The sequence below is a fragment of the Calonectris borealis genome, chromosome 3 (genome assembly GCF_964195595.1).
Source record: "Calonectris borealis chromosome 3, bCalBor7.hap1.2, whole genome shotgun sequence".
NCBI lineage: Eukaryota > Metazoa > Chordata > Aves > Procellariiformes > Procellariidae > Calonectris > Calonectris borealis.
The window spans coordinates 89928763-89944727 of record NC_134314.1 but is presented as its reverse complement, the minus strand read 5'-3'; the positions used below and the strand labels follow the sequence as shown (position 1 = coordinate 89944727).

Genomic DNA, 15965 nt, shown 5'->3' with positions numbered 1-15965 from the left:
AAAGAGACAAATTGAGTGCTTAAGTTCGTGGGTCGTCTTTAAAGAAAAAAATAGGTTTTATTTTATGCTTGCTGACACGCTATAGCGATGTATGGTGGGGTCATCTGTATAATGCTTGTCAGTTGTTTTATTCCTCCAGCTGTTGTCTTTGAACAGTAAGATCATTCCCTCCATTGCTTAGGAATGTTACCTGATTTTTTTCCCTGTTCAAACCTATGTCTGCATTTGCATCCAGTTGGCAGCCGGTCACGAGTGCTGTTCCCCAGGGCTCAGTTTTGGGGCCAGTTCTGTTTAGTATCTTTGTCAATGATCTGGATGAGGGGATCGAGTGCTCCCTCAGTAAGTTTGCAGACGACACCAAGTTGGGCAGGAGTGTTGATCTGCTGGAGGGTAGGAAGGCTCTGCAGAGGGACCTGGACAGGCTGGATCGATGGGCTGAGGCCAACTGTATGAGGTTCAACAAGGCCAAGTGCCGGGTCCTGCACTTCGGCCACAACAACCCCAGGCAATGCTACAGGCTTGGGGAAGAGTGGCTGGAAAGCTGCCCAGAGGAAAAGGACCTGGGGGTGTTGGTTGAGAGCCAGCTGAACATGAGCTGGCAGTGTGCTCAGGTGGCCAAGAAGGCCAATGGCATCCTGGCCTGTATCAGAAATAGTGTGGCCAGCAGGAGCAGGGAGGTGATCGTGCCCCTGTACTCGGCACTGGTGAGGCCGCACCTCGAATCCTGTGTTCAGTTTTGGGCCCCTCACTACAAGAAGGAGACTGAGGTGCTGGAGCGTGTCCAGAGAAGGGCAACGAAGCTGATGAAGGGTCTGGAGAACAAGTCTTATGAGGAGCGGCTGAGGGAACTGGGGTTGTTTAGCCTGGAGAAAAGGAGGCTGAGGGGAGGAGACCTTATCGCTCTCTACAACTACCTGAAAGGAGGTGGTGACAGCGAGGTGGGTGTTGGTCTCTCCTCCCAGGTAAGAAGTGGTAGGACAAGAGGAAATGGTCTCAAGTTGTGCCAGGGGAGGTTTAGATTGGATATTAAGAAAAATTTCTTCACTGAAAGGGTTAAAAGTATTGGAACAGGCTGCCCAGGGAAGTGGTTGAGGCACCATTCAACAGAGAACAGAGAAACATTTTGCCAAACAAACTGTCTTCTTGTTCCTTACTCTATTAGGGTAAATGATATACCACATACTTTGTTTACATCTGGAGAATGCATTCTCCCCAGAGCAGACAGACCATCTCACTTATTGAGAGAACATACTGAGTATAATATTGTGAATGCTTTATGTGAAAATCTTTATTCCAATTTCTGGTTTGTTGGTTTTGATTTTTTTTTTTTAGTATTTATTTTGTGTGATAATTGTGTTCTTTCATTCTGAATATGTTGGAAAGGAGCTATTCTTAAAACTTGTAATTGAGTCAAATCTGGAAATTAATAATGCCTGCTGAGTGATACAAGTGTATACGATAATTATTTGTATGCTTTCTAAAAGCAGCAATGTATGTGTTCTTAGCATCTTTTTTTTTTGCTAAACTACTCATCTAGCTAAACATCTTGATCAACCCTTAATGTACGGAAAACTGAATTAGCTAGTAATTGTGTATTTGATTTGGCTTAGAACTGATACAATTTGAACAAGAAAAAGGGCCAGTATGACTGAAACCTATCACAGAGATGTTTGCTATTCGTAATTCTTTTTTTTGTTATTCTTAGTAAGTGTTGTGTTTTATGAGTGATAGAACAGAATTAGGCCAAAACAGAAAGTGGTGTTTTAAAAATATCAGATATGCCATATTTTCTACAAGTAAGAAACAATGTCTTGTCTTTTACAGTAATATCTCCTGACACCAGTGTATCAATCTTCAGTTGGCAAGTGAATACCTATGGTCAGGGAAAACCATCTACTTATTTGGGTGTATTTGACATTAATCGCTGGTATCATGCTCAAATGCCAGATTCACTAAGGTAGATTTTTATTAAGTTGTTTTCAATATCCCTACAAATAATTAATTTGAAAGTCGGCATTTAGCTTATGCACTCGTTTTCTTTAAGGCCAGAAGAATTCCTTCATGATTGCCCCTATTTTGCATTGTGGTCACTGGATACTGTAATAAGCATGACTTCTCCAAACCTCATTTTGGATATTCTGGTACATGAACGGAGTCTAAGTCGGGGAGTTCCTCCTTCTTATCCACCACCTGAGCAGTTTTTTAATCCAAGCACCTATAATTTTGGTAGGTATTTCACTGCTTTTAATAGTGATAAGCTTAAACTGAGGTCAGATGGCATTTATTGGTTCTCTTGTTCATTGTTTGTCACTCAAAACCCAACACAAACCAAAAAAACCCAACCCCCCACAAACCCAACTCTGAATACGTTGCACTAACAAAGTATTTAATATTGTGAAACATATCTGACAGTCTGCTGAGTTTTGGGTTTTGGTGCTTTTGTAACGTAGCCAAGTGGTGATGGTTATAAGATGAAATTACGTTGAACTGAAGCTCAAAGCACAGCACCTTGATAGCACCAGGGCTAAAATTTCCACACACGGGAATTTTTTTTTAAAAAGTTTGTAAGTGATCTGATGAAGAAAATGGGTACTTCAGTTATATCTTTCCAGATACCATAGAATCGTAGAATAGTTTGGGTTGGAAGGGACCTTTAACGTCATCTAGTCCAACCCCCCTGCCATGGGCAGGGACACCTTCAACTAGATCAGGTTGCTCAGAGCCCTGTCCAACCTGACCTTGAACGTTTGCAGGGGTGGGGCATCTACCACCTCTCTGGGCAACCTGTTCTAGTGTTTCACCACCCTCACTGTAAAAAATTTCTTCCTTATATTTAGTCTAAATCTACCCTTTTTAGTTTAAAACCATTCCCTCTTGTCCTGTCGCAACAGGCCCTGCTAAAAAGTTTGTCCCCATCTTTCTTATAAGCCCCCTTTAAATACTGAAAGGCCGCAATAAGGTCTCCCCAAAGCCTTCTCTTCTCCAGGCTGAACAACCCCAGCTCTCTCAGCCTTTCTTCATAGGAGAGGTGTTCCACCCCCTGATCATTTTTGTGGCCCTCCTCTGGACCCGCTCCAACAGGACCTATTTAAAAAATGCTATTTAAAAAATGTAAACTGGTTACAACATAACTGTGAGAGCATGGAATGCTGTCAAACGTTCATTGTTTCTGCAGATGGTACGTGCTTGCTGAACTCTGGAGTTGTTCACATGACTTGCACCGGCTTCCAGAAGGAGGTGATCTTTTACTGTATCTTTATTGAGAATGTCAAGAGATGTACCTTTTCTAAGTTTTTTATTGCACTGCTTTCAGTGTCAGAGACCATTTTATGCCCATCCTGCCCATCCACACGCATGATTGCAATTGTATCCTGCCAGTTTTATGCAAACGGTAATGTTTTAGGTCCACTCTTGGGACTGTAAAACTACCATTGTCTCCCATTGAAACATGATCAGGAATTGGATGTCTAGAAAGGAATACAACGTTGCTCTAGGAGCAAGAACAAAAACGCTGCGGAAGTTGGGGAAAGCCATTACTTCTTAATTACCCATCAGTCGAACTGCCTGCATAGTCTTGAGTTAAGGTTTTGATCCCTGATTAACTTGAAAAAGGATGACAGAATGGAGAAAACGAAAAATTATTTAACTGTTTAAGAAGAAACAAAATTTTTTTTCTCCCAAACGTGGCCAAATTATAACTTCCAAGCCACTGCACTGATTGTAACAAATAATTTTGAATTAAGTTTCAGCTCACTAAATATTTCCAACATAGATAGCTTGTGCACAAGCAAGCATAGAAAGGGTCTTCCAAAGTGTGATTTCAAGTTGCGTGTTGGTTTTAGCTTATATAGAATGTATTTTGTGTCAGTGTTCAGGGAAAAAGAAAGGCCTGTGTGTTGACAGAGAAGCTAGAAAATAAGCTTAACTAAGCATTGCAAGGGCTGATATTTTGTTTTACAGGTTTTTTTTTAATAAGCTGTAACTGTTAGTTTGGCTGCCGTCTTTAAGACTCTACATAGTAATGTTTACTCAGATTGCTAACCTAAAGCATATTACTGATACCAGCTTTCTGACAGTTTAAGTGAACATTTATATTATTTCTCTTAGTGGTTATTCAGAACCTTAGTGATTGAATAATAATGCTGTCTTAACCTGTGGTTTTTGATTGATGTTTCAGACCTTGAATTTTTTAAAGAAAGCTGGTCCTTCAATAAGTGAAGCCATTCAGGATAGCTACAATAGGTGTCTTGTAGCTGGCTTGCTGTCTCCAAGACTAATTGATGTCCAGCCATCCAGTTTGAGTCAGGTGAGTGCATACCAGGGGATCAAGGAGGAAGTACATCCATCTTGTCTGACAGGGCTGTAGAGGCTACAAGACATGATAATCTGATTTTCGTATTATTTGCAAGTTGCACTGAAATACGGGTGTTGACTTTAGTTAGCAGAAGTAATAGTATTCTTAAATCTAAACTACTGAGTTTGTCTGGGAACAGCCCTAATAGATCCGTCTTTAGAGACGCATCTATTAGTTCCGTGCCACAGATATGCACAAGGAAGCGTGCAGTCAGTGCTGGTCACGCGCCACAGAAAGCATCTTTCCCTCAGAACAACCTTCACCCCTGTCAGTTTCTCAAAGCATTAAGCACAGTGCAGTAGATAATGACGAGGATGCCTCGCTCGGATGCGAGCTATTGCAAACATCAGCTTGCTGCACTATACATGGTCACTTGCTTCCAAGGACGTGGGCTGTGGTAAACAATTACTCAGCTCTACCTGACAATTTCATCACCGCTTCCCCTCATTTTCCTTTCATCAGTAGGCTTTTCTGCATCCTCTCAAAGCAGATCTTCACCTCTGTAGCCTTTGCCTTGTGCCACAGTAGCCCAATTTACTCCTCTTAGGCTGCTCTCTTGTTGCTGCAGCACCTTAATCACCTTTATCTCATGACACCCACTACCTTCTATCTGCTTTATCCCACCGTAGTGACTTCAGCCCCCTCTTTCATAGGTTTTCCATTTGCAGGGCACCGGCCTTTCTCTCTCATTTGAAGAGTCTCATGAGAGATGCAGCCTTTGTGATGAACAGCCCATCTTCACCCAGGGAGGATCTAAGCTAAAAGATCAATTAGCTAGTCATCATACAGCGGAGCAGTTAGTAGGAAGGGGAGAGCAGTCTTCCCACTGCCCTCATCTTCCTGTCTACTGGCTTCTTCACCGGATGTGTGGAAGTGTGTTAGGGCAAATAACACTTCTGCACAGTGTGGTAGCTAAAATAAATTTCTTGGTGTTGCAGTTTAACCCGTCGGGCAGCTAAACACCACACAGCCGTTCGCTCACTCCCCCCCAGTGGGATGGGGGAGAGAATCAGAAAAAAGGGTAAAACTCATGGGTTGAGATAGAGACAATTTAATAGGACAGAAAAGGAAGGGAAAATAATAATGATGTTAAAAGAATATACAGAACAAGTAATGCACAATGCAATCGCTCACCGCCCGCTGACCGACGCCCAGCCAGTTCCTGAGCAGCGGCCGCGCCCCACCGGCCAACTCCCACCAGTTTTTTTGTTCAGCATGATGTCATACGGTATGGAATATCCCTTTGGCCAGTTTGGGTCAGCTGTCCTGGCTGTGTCCCCTCCCAGCTTCTTGTGAACCTCCAGCCCCCTCGCTGGCAGGGCAGTATGAGAAGCTGAAAAGTCCTTGACTTAGTGTAAGCACTGCTCAGCAACAACTAGAACATCAGTGCGTTATCAACGTTACTCTCATCCTAAATCCAAAACTCAGTACTGTACCAGCTACTAGGAAGAAAATTGACTACCCCAGCTGAAACCAGGACACTTGGCAAGTTGACCTAGCCCATAGACTGCTTATTTTGCAAGCCTGATGTAGACCCTTACATTCAAATTAGATGTTCTGATGTCAGCTCCAGTTCAGAAATAGCTTGGGAAGTCAAGAAATTATTAATAACCTTGGCTGACTTGTGACTATATCGTTCAGAGACTGTTGTTAGGCATTTGAGCAGGGCTTTCTTTTGAATGCTAGTAAGACGAATTTCAGAATTAGGGTCCAGAAGCTTGGCTTGGAGTTTTGTTTGCCACCGTAAGTAGTATTTGGTGAGTTTCCTTGTCTGAAACCAGTTTTCAGAAAAATATGGAAATATCACATTGAGGCTATAATGCAGAGGCATGCAAATAAAGATTAAAATTAGCCTTCAGTAAGCTGAAATGTCAGAGGAAAAGTTTAGCGTGTTCCTCAGACCAACAAGCAGTCCAGCCTGTGGCTAGAATTAAGAAAAAGAATGTGGAATTAGTTGCATGTCCACTAATTGACTTTGTGATGTCTGCGTATACAGGTAGAAACAAACATTTACAGCTGACGGTTGAGATAGTGAAAGTATGTAAGATTCTCGTTTTCTTTTGTCTGTTATGTTTAGGAGGAGCAGTTAGAAGCAGTATTGTCGGCTGCTGTCCAGACAGGTTCTTTAGAACTTCTGACTGGATGCATTAAACATTGGACATCTGAAGGTAATAGTTCTTCTGTTGTTTTTATGTTATGTATTTTTCAGTTTGAAATGGTTGATTCATTTCTTTTTTGTTCTCTTTTTTTAAAGAGCAGCCAAGTTCTGCTGCTAATTTACGGTTTGTTCTTGAGTGGACATGGAACAAAGTGATCTATACGAAAGATGAATTTGAGCAAATATGTGAGTACTAGCGTAGTCGTTCTGCAACCATAAAATCACTCTTTCTAATTGAGCTTATCCAGTAATCTGCCGGTATACGATATTGCACGCGGTTCTTTAAGGGTACTTTGAAACTCTGAAATTGCCCTGTAGGCTGATGGGTTAATATTTGTTCCTGAACAGGTGTTCCGCTGTTCGATGGCTCTTGCAACTTCATTGACCCACAGATATTACAGTCTCTTCAGCACTGCCAGTTGCTTCTGAGCAACCTTAGCACAGTCTTAAACTGCTTTCTGACAGAAGCACAAGAGCTTACTGAAAAAGGTTTGTCATAGTATTACTGAATCTTTGGCATGTTTCATTAAGATTTGGAATTACGCTTGGGTTGTAATGGTGGAAACACGAGCTTTTGTTGGTTTTGAGGACTGAAGACGGTCGAATTTAGCTGGGAGAAGGGGCTTAAATCCGAGGCGTTGGGACTCCCACTTCCTAGGCACTGAGTTCAGGGAAATAGTTTGTTGTGGAGTTCATGCAGGCGGGTAGGGGAGGCTACGTTCAGCAAGCAGCTATGTAAGCAACCGGCTTGAAGTGACAGCAACTGAATGTGGTAAGGCTGAAAATCATTCTTAATTCTTAGCTAGCAGTTTATAATTGCATGCAAATACTGTGTTGCAAAGTACCAAAAAATATGAGAGATGCATAAATGAGTAACTTGTAAAGAAGTGACGTGAGTTTCTATGGCTTTTTATATTATAAATTGTTCTTCGCATATTGAGTAAAAAAAGGAATATCCCTTTGCTATAGTAAAAATCTTTGCTCTGTGAAAAACAGATGTCTTATTCATGAGTGCATTTTAATAGTTCAGGCTTTATTTTTTTATTTTAACCTTTAGTGAATCTGCTTCTTTGTAGGGGTTGCTTTTTGTTTTGGTGGTGATTGTGGGTGTTTTCTTCAAATAAGGAAGTGATACAGAGTGAAAAATGCAAAGACAAATATTTCTACCGTGTAATTTTTATGCTTTCTATGGAGTTTGATGAAGGGAGTTCTGTAAAATGAAAGGAATTGCGTAACAAAAGTCCTCTTATGCCTTTTTTCAGGTTTTGCAGACTTGACAAATAAGCAGGTGGTAACTAGCCTCATTTCTTTGTATGCACAAGTGGTCATCTGGTTCTGTCGATCCAGTCTCCTTCCAGAGGGTTTAGGTAAGCCTAAACTGCAATACATTTGTAACAAGGAGACTGTGCAGTGAGTGATTCCTGTGAACACAGGCTTAGCCATGCTTTTATAAAGGTTTCGTCAGTAACAAGTCGCGTTGGTTCAGTGCCAGCGTGTGCTGAAGATCTGTTGGTGAAACTGAGATTTTACAGGTTTTTCAGGTACGTAGTGTAGAGTAATGCAAGCAGTTTCTTTCCTGGATGTTTTTTAGCAGTAGCCATAAGCCTCTGATTCAAGGAGTTGCTTACGTCCACAGCTTGAAATACTTGGGATTTTAAACAAAGAACTATTAAGCAACAAATACTGGAATGGTTGTTTTTACGGTAAAAGCATTACCTGCGTGTTTTGAACTTTTTATTTATTGCATGAGGGAAATAATACACCTTGGAAATACTTCTTTATTTGGATGGATTATAAATTCTGTTGTCAGCCTTAACTGTCTTACAAATGCTCACATGACACGTTTAAAAAACCCTTCCCTTTGAGAATTTTTTTGTTTTATAGTGAGCTTCAGTTTACACGACATGTTCTGAATGCTACATCAACTGTAAACTTGAAATGGCACTTGGGACAAGAAGGAATTGAGTCTTGTGCCTACATCTCTTTTAGCAAAGGCAGAAACAGGATTGGCTTCTTTCAGAGTTGGAGGCTTCTTGATGCTTAGCGTGTGTGACCTTCTGTCTTTTTACTCAAAAATGTTAGTTTAAAAACGTGCTATTACTTCCTTAACTTGCTTTTGCTTTATTGCCTGTAGATGATGAGATGCATTTGTCGAGACCTTTCTACAATTATCCTCTGATTCAGAGCTACTATACTGGTCATCGACAGAAACTCGAGCGTTTATCAAGGTAAGACTTACAGGAAAACTCCGGAACACTGGTTCCACTGCAAATTCAGAAGTGGAAGTGAATGGCTTTTATATCAACAGGTGTATTTGCTACGCTTAATGCATTTGCCGGCCATCCGCTTAACTTCAGTGGCGCAAGTGTTCTGTTGAACACAGAAGTTGCTTTCCGGTGTTAAAATGTTTATATATACCTCTGCTTGGTACCGTTTGTTGGTATCATCGTTTTTTGTAGCGTACTTAATTCCTTGGCTAATCTGTGTAATTTGTTCCTACTGAAAAGGATCATGTGACTAGGATAGGATCAGTCATCTCCAGTTCAGCAAAGCACGGCGTTCCCAGAACAATCGTTTTGGACGCAGAAGAAAGCACGTTTTTAAAAAAAAAAAAAACCATCTCTCTTATTGACTAGTAATAGATGGTAAGAATTGTATTGGCCTGAATCTCCTATTCACAAGTACCTTTGTGTAATTTAATAAGATAGTCAGAGTTACAGGTAGTTGGCACACCTAGCACTCTACTGGCTATTGGATAAAAGTCCCTTCCTAATGTAAACTCCCTTTCCTGGACTAGCTTGCTAGCATATAGGTGGTATGCCTTGCGTTAGACGATAATAGATTTTTCTTTGGAAATTGTACTAAAAACTAAAGACTGACCTAAAGAAACTTAGGCTATGGCTCTGTGAACAAGATGCTGCAAGATGAGCTCAGGTGGAAGCTGCAGTGTATTAGGCGTTGACTTTCAAGTTCATCTTACTTAGCTTACTTCTCAAGTAACTTACAGCCAGGCTCATGGGTTCCTTAGAAGCAAACACCCTCTAGTGTGCTTTTTGTGCTTTTTTTATCATCGGGAAGTGAAAGGGTAGCGTTGCAGTCAGCAGAAGACTGTGATGGACTTTTGAAGAATGTAATTTTTAACAGTTCAGCCATCCATAAGTGTAATGGTATGTGTATAGAAACATAGATCCCGCTTAAGATGATACTAGAATTGACCTGTATGCTCAGCTTTCTGAAAATAACTTTGTTTTCCCAGTAGCGAAAGTGAGATGCTGAGAACAAAATCTGAAATTTCCATTATGTTGTCTCAGAGCTGTGTATAGGAACACTCCCAATTTGAGGCATTCGATTAGTGTTACAGAAGAGTCCTGGTATTTTGATACGGTTAGGTTTCCTCTGTTAGACAGTATGAGGGTAGTTATTTTTGGCACTTAAAAAACTTTGTTTATACTTCCTTTGTACTACAAGTAATACAATAAAAAAGAAAACCTGAAAACCGAAGGGCCGTTGCAACTTTTCACTTAATGAGAGCTTTTAGGATTTCTATTTTGAACTCCTTTAATAATTGAGTATGATCTAACGAACTTCTTTCATCTGACTTAGCGATTTCTTTCACATGCGATTCCAGTCCTAATCATGCCTTTGTATGTTTGTTACTTTCTTTGACTCATGGCAGCTTTTTTTTTTGTTTGAGTGGAGGAAATCTGTTTACACTGAGAGGCTGGAATTAGTGTTTTACTCTGTCCAAATCCTTGCTACCTTTTGTTCCAGAGGAAAATGGGATTCTGACTGCTTGATGATTGACGGAATGGTTTCCCAGTTAGGAGACCAAGTTGAGAAGTTGTGGCGGAGAGATGAAGGGGGAACTGGGAAGTACCCACCTGCTAGTTTGCATGTGAGTGTCATGTTCACGGAAAACAACAGCAGCAAAAACCACCTCCCCAACCCCCCCCGCAAAAGCCACTGATTTATGAAAGACAGGAGTTTTTTAAAAACTTAATTTTTCATTTCAGGCACTGCTGGATCTCTATTTGCTAGAAAGCATTGAAGAAAGCTACAAACATGCAATTGTATCCTTTCTAGTTACTTTCATTACACCTTCAGTATATGCACATAAATGTTCTTAAATGTTTGTCACCTACGGGTTTAATAACATTTTTTAAGTTGTGTTCAAGGACACCATAATTCACATTGTTTCATGTACTCTGAAAATGAGGAAAAAAACCAACTGTAGAATATGTTTACTTTAATAATTAAGCATTGGATGTTCAAATGCTTCGAATGTCCAACTGGTAGCTCCACTGCCTAAAGAGGGAGCCTGAGTTTATAACAGAAGTATTTAAATATCTAAAGTTAAACTTTTTGAATGCCTTACAGAAATCCAAGAGTCTGTCTTTCCAGTTATTTATTCAGAATGCAATTCTGTGGTTAGGACCTGACTATTCAGGTTAGAATAGCTTAAAATGGCAAGACTAACACATTAGTGTTGTCTGCTTCCTACCACTTTTATATTCTTATTTCATTCTGTTTTTCTAAATGTAATGTGATACATTTTTGGCCTTACAAAGGTATTAGCCTTAATTAGACGCTTGATATCAGACGATTTACTTGCTGCTAGATATCATGCATTCTTTTCCAAATAAAAGAGAAACTTCAATCGACTCCTTCCCAACTGCCTTTGCGATCCCGTGGGGTCTTGTTAAGCTTATTCAAGGTTTTTGGCTTCTGGATCACAACGATTACGAAGTAAGTATGTTACGGTTTAGTTAGACATACATTGCAGTACACAGCTGTAATCTATAACATGATGTTAAAAAAATGGTGCTTAGCTAATAACAGGTGATAAAACATTAGAAGCTTTTTTGTAATACTGCTACGACATCTTCAGCAATGAATTACGATTTGAAATTTTGTTTTAATTACTTTGAGAGGAAATTGATTAAAACAAAGAAGAAATCAACTTCATTAATGCTTGATATCTGAGTTTTCAAAGCCATCCGTTTAGGTTGTTTTCAGCAGACCAGTTGAGCACGTTCTCGAATGCAGTGTTTTAGGTGCTTTAAATATTAAAACTACGATCATAGCAGCAAGATTTGAGACAGAAGCCTGCAAAAGTGACTTCTCAACCTAACTCATGTTCTTTCTGATGCTGAAGGTTGTTCTTTGCCTGTCACAATGTTAATATAATCCGTTTGTCTGGGAGAATAACTTCTTATTTAGTAATGTATTTAGAAAAAGTGGTGTTTGTGTAGAGAGGTTTGGTTAACCTAGAAAAGTGTGAATTCCTCCTTTTAAAACACTCACTTTTTTCTCTGTGGGTAACTGATTTTTTTTTTTCTGCAAATGCTTAAGAATTTTTATTTACATGTCCTGTGTCGGGTGTTTCATTAGTAAGTCATCCCAGTTTATTTGACACACATTCACCCTTACTTAAGAAACTTTTGAATACTTTTGTTGCGTGCGTGCATGTGTGTATGTCTTAATAAACCTGATCTCTAACTTCTACAGAATTCACTGGCCCTGCTCTTTCACCCAGCTACAATCAAAACTGTGTCATGGCAACATATGAGAATTATTCAGTCCCTCATGTGCCAAGGAGAGCATAGGCGAGCCCTCAGATACATACAGATGATGAAGCCATCGATGTCAAGCAGTAGTGAAGTGCGGCTTTTCCTCACTGTGTTGTTGTCCAATAGGTAAAGAAATATGTCCCACCGTTTTGGCATTCAAATATTGTGAAAAGTGGAGAACAAATACTATATATCACGATCCCCTAAATCTCCTTTGAACTTTGAATACAATAATTTGGGGGCATCGTTTTGGTTATACTATGAATATTCCTTTACGTCTCCAAAAAATGAATTACAGGTGCATGGTGGAGGCGTGGGGTCTGTTGCAGCAACACACCACTAAGTTGAACATAGAAGAGCTGTTAAAACACATGTATGAAATCTGTCAGGAGATGGGACTAATGGAAGACTTGCTGAAGCTACCTTTCACAGACACTGAACAAGTAAGCGTGGACAAGAAAACAAATCTTAATCGTCTCTTTGAAAAGAGAAGAGGCAGAGTCATAATAGATTTTTGAAATGTGTTATTTCTCACAGGAGTGTTTGGAGAAGTTTTTACAGACCAATGCTGGTGTTCAGAACCATGAATTTCTTTTAGTCCACCATCTGCAGCGTGCCAACTATATCCCAGCGCTACAGTTGAATCAGTCAGTGAAGGTTCATCTCATGGTAAGCGTAAAAGTTCTGTCAAGTGTGCAAGTTCCTGTTGGGTGTTACTAACCGGTTTTGATAGTACTCCATAAAAATCCTGCTTTGGTTTTTATACCGTTCTTTGAGATACTAGGAATAAGTTTCTACACCTTAAGTTACAGCTGAACCTCAAAGTTGAACAAAATATTTCACTACTCCAAAGCTACTCTGTGAAGTTACAAATTAAATGTTAGAGACCATTGCTGACTCCACTTAAAATAGTTTGTTGGCATCTGAGGAATAAATATATATCTTTTTTATCAGCCAGTCTTATCATTCCGTTATGCAGATATGTGTGTTATGTATGGGTTAGATGATTGAAAGTTGTTTGTGTCACTCCTTTCTGTGGAATGAAGAGTACGTTGTATGTCATCTCTTGTATCTTGCACGCGACTTCATTTTTCTAGCTGAGAGCAGTCTGGATGCCAGTCCATGGGTAAAATTTGCATGGTGTGGTTTTTTTTTTCCTTAATTCCTCAAGTTGTAGCGTGAGCTCTGCAATTTCATTTTACCACTTTTATGACAGAAATTCTTATCTAAGTTCTGTTTCTCAAAATAGCCAGATTAAATTTTGTGTTATGGGAACTTCTGTTACGAACCTGTGCTGCATTTGCTTTTTTCTGGAACCATAGTTTTTCCAGTGAATCAAACTTACAAGGTGGGTTTGGAAGTTTTACATCCTGCATTTGAAAACTTCCATCCAGCGGGAAAGTTTGTGTAGGTGGCTTTTTCTTACTTGTTTTAATACATCATTTTGTCCAACGTAATTTGCAGTTGCCCTGTCTATTCAGCCATCTTGGACATTGGTGTTTCAGGAAAAACAAGGGAAAGCCTGCTATTTTGTAAGCCGTTTGAAAATTGCAGGTGATAACACGTGTATCAGAATAAGGTTCTGCAGAGTGCCAGTATAGTTTTAACTTAAAGTTGCAGGTTCTGTTGTTATTCTAGTCTTCCTTCCACTTTGCTAAAAATAGCAGGTGAAATTGGTGTGTGCGGATGGGTAGAACTTGCTGCTGTTCTGTGTATTTTACTCTATCTGTAGGGGAAATTTCTTCACTAATTAGAAGTAGCACAGATAGTTCTGTGCCACGAACTTATTATAACTAGTTAACTTTTTGCTTTACGCTTTTGATTCATCAGAATGATCGTGATCCTCGCTTGAGAGAGAGAGCAGTTGCCAGAAATTCTATATTAGACCAATATGGCAAGATCCTTCCGAGAGTTCAAAGGAAGCTGGCTGCAGAGAGAGCCAGGCCTTACCATTTGCCTTCATCGGTCTTAAGAGAAGGTAATTTTTAGGGGAGGAAATATAATGGACAACTAACCATCACTTTGATTACACAAGGCTGATATTTTTTCCCTCTTGCTTTACAGTCGCCAGACCAAAGCCGTTATCAACAGTAACAAAACAAGCTAATGCAGGAAACGTGCATACAAGAGCAACTTTCATCAGTAATGTATTGTCCAAAATTGGAGAAGTATGGGTAGGAAATGAGCAGAAAACCAGTTTCTCACAGTATGATAGGTAAGCAGCCTTTTAACAAAGTTTAGTCTTGAGCTACAGGTTTGGAGGAAGAGAGAGAAAAATCCATTTCATTTATGTTAGTGTTTTGGAGGGAAGGCTTTGGCTTTTTTGCGTGTACAATATATACCATGTAAGAATCAATATATCATAAGTAATATTTGGAGAGAGAGTTTTTCTGCTATGATAATCTTATTTATGCAAATATATGTATTTACGTCATGGTAAATGTGTTTGCAGAATTTAAGATAGCTGAAACTCAAACTACGATTACCATCAAGCTTTTAGCGTACGGATTTTGGTAGACTTGATTGTGTGACCAAATAGTAATCTTTCTTTTTACCACTTCCTGTCCAGTTTTTGCTTCGTTTCTGCCTTTTTTACTTAAAAATAGGCAGCATTATAAAGAGCAGAAAAGAGGCTAGTAGTGGTCAGATGATTTTCCTACAGGTGGTATGGTGAAATAACCTTGAATTCTGGTACGTTTGGACTTCAGCAGAACGAAAGCCAGTTACATTTTCCTTTTAATTCTAGTCCTAGAGTTCCAGAACCACCAGTCATAACACGTCCTCTCCCTGATGCAGAGTTGCCCGGTGCATTTCTTGGGACACCAGTTACCAAATTTTCACGAAAATGTTCAAGGTATAGTAGATCTAGAGAATGAATATTTCAGAAAGGTGTTGCTTCTCGTGTATATATATGTGTACATATGTGTGTGTGTATATACTTTCTGTGTTTGCAAAGTGTTTTGTTTGCATTTAGTTTTGTATCTGTAAAAGAAGAGGTCAACTTAGGGACACACTAAGTGGAGAATTTGAAGGGGTCCCAGCATTGAAATGTAGATGAATGTTCTTCTGACATGAGCATTACATCACTTGTGCAACTTAAAATTGGATTACTCTTGCCTCAGCGGAAGTGATTTAGGAAATTAAGTGTGAAATGTAAAGAAATAATTAAAAGAAAGAAAATGCCTGTAACTTGTTCATGGGCGTGATACATCACCCCAACAGGGAGGGTTCACCCGTATTTCTTGTTCATTGAAGGTGTTTGTTATGTATCATCTCAGATTTCTTGAATGCAGCATGATTTTTTTCACTTATTTATTTATGTTCGTGTTTTAAATTGTGTATCTTAACAGACTGCTGGATTCGGTGGTTCGTCCTGTTCCTTCGTGTTCTGCAGCACAGTCACCATGCAGAGCTTCTACTTCGTTCATGGCGTCCAGCCCATTGAAATCAAATGTGCATGGTTCCATCTCAGAAAAGAATTTTTCAAGAGCCTCAGAGCTGAATTTACTAGAGACTCCTCTTGTGGTTAAGGTTTGTATTTTAAAAAACCAGCAACAACCCACCAAACCAAAAGCCTGTAAACGTCGTTTAAAATGAAACCACCAAAGTATTTAACACAAACTGTTGGATTCGAATTGTGGAATACTTCCAGTGTGCATGTGGCTTTGTATATACAGTCCTTTTGGCAGCAGCACGTTGGGAACAGTCTTGAAGAGGGCAAGTTTAGTTCTAATTTAATTGCAGTATGCGCGTTGTCCCATAGCTTCGTGAAATACACTTGTTTTTATTGCATGGAACAAAGTAAGTTAAAATTGGACTTTTCAATATACTTAGGTACTTAAAGATGCAATTTGTAGCTCAACCATCTCGTTACTTAAGTGCT

The 15965-nt window shown here is 39.7% G+C and overlaps 1 protein-coding gene across 3 annotated transcripts in view; it reads left to right on the top strand.

Moving 5' to 3' along the window:
• LOC142080713 (protein ELYS-like) overlaps positions 1-15965 on the top strand; it is a 50337-nt gene that overhangs the window by 20309 nt on the left and 14063 nt on the right. For all 3 annotated transcript variants that reach the window (XM_075146596.1, XM_075146593.1, XM_075146594.1), the window contains exons 9-27: positions 1825-1957; positions 2045-2226; positions 3176-3237; positions 4178-4306; positions 6432-6522; positions 6609-6698; positions 6861-7001; positions 7775-7879; positions 8647-8740; positions 10284-10407; positions 10526-10582; positions 11112-11258; positions 12021-12208; positions 12381-12525; positions 12620-12751; positions 13913-14060; positions 14147-14297; positions 14829-14936; positions 15433-15613. In XM_075146596.1, the coding sequence (XP_075002697.1) occupies positions 1825-1957; positions 2045-2226; positions 3176-3237; positions 4178-4306; positions 6432-6522; positions 6609-6698; positions 6861-7001; positions 7775-7879; positions 8647-8740; positions 10284-10407; positions 10526-10582; positions 11112-11258; positions 12021-12208; positions 12381-12525; positions 12620-12751; positions 13913-14060; positions 14147-14297; positions 14829-14936; positions 15433-15613 (2408 nt within the window). The remainder of the gene's footprint in view (positions 1-1824; positions 1958-2044; positions 2227-3175; positions 3238-4177; positions 4307-6431; positions 6523-6608; positions 6699-6860; positions 7002-7774; positions 7880-8646; positions 8741-10283; positions 10408-10525; positions 10583-11111; positions 11259-12020; positions 12209-12380; positions 12526-12619; positions 12752-13912; positions 14061-14146; positions 14298-14828; positions 14937-15432; positions 15614-15965) is intronic.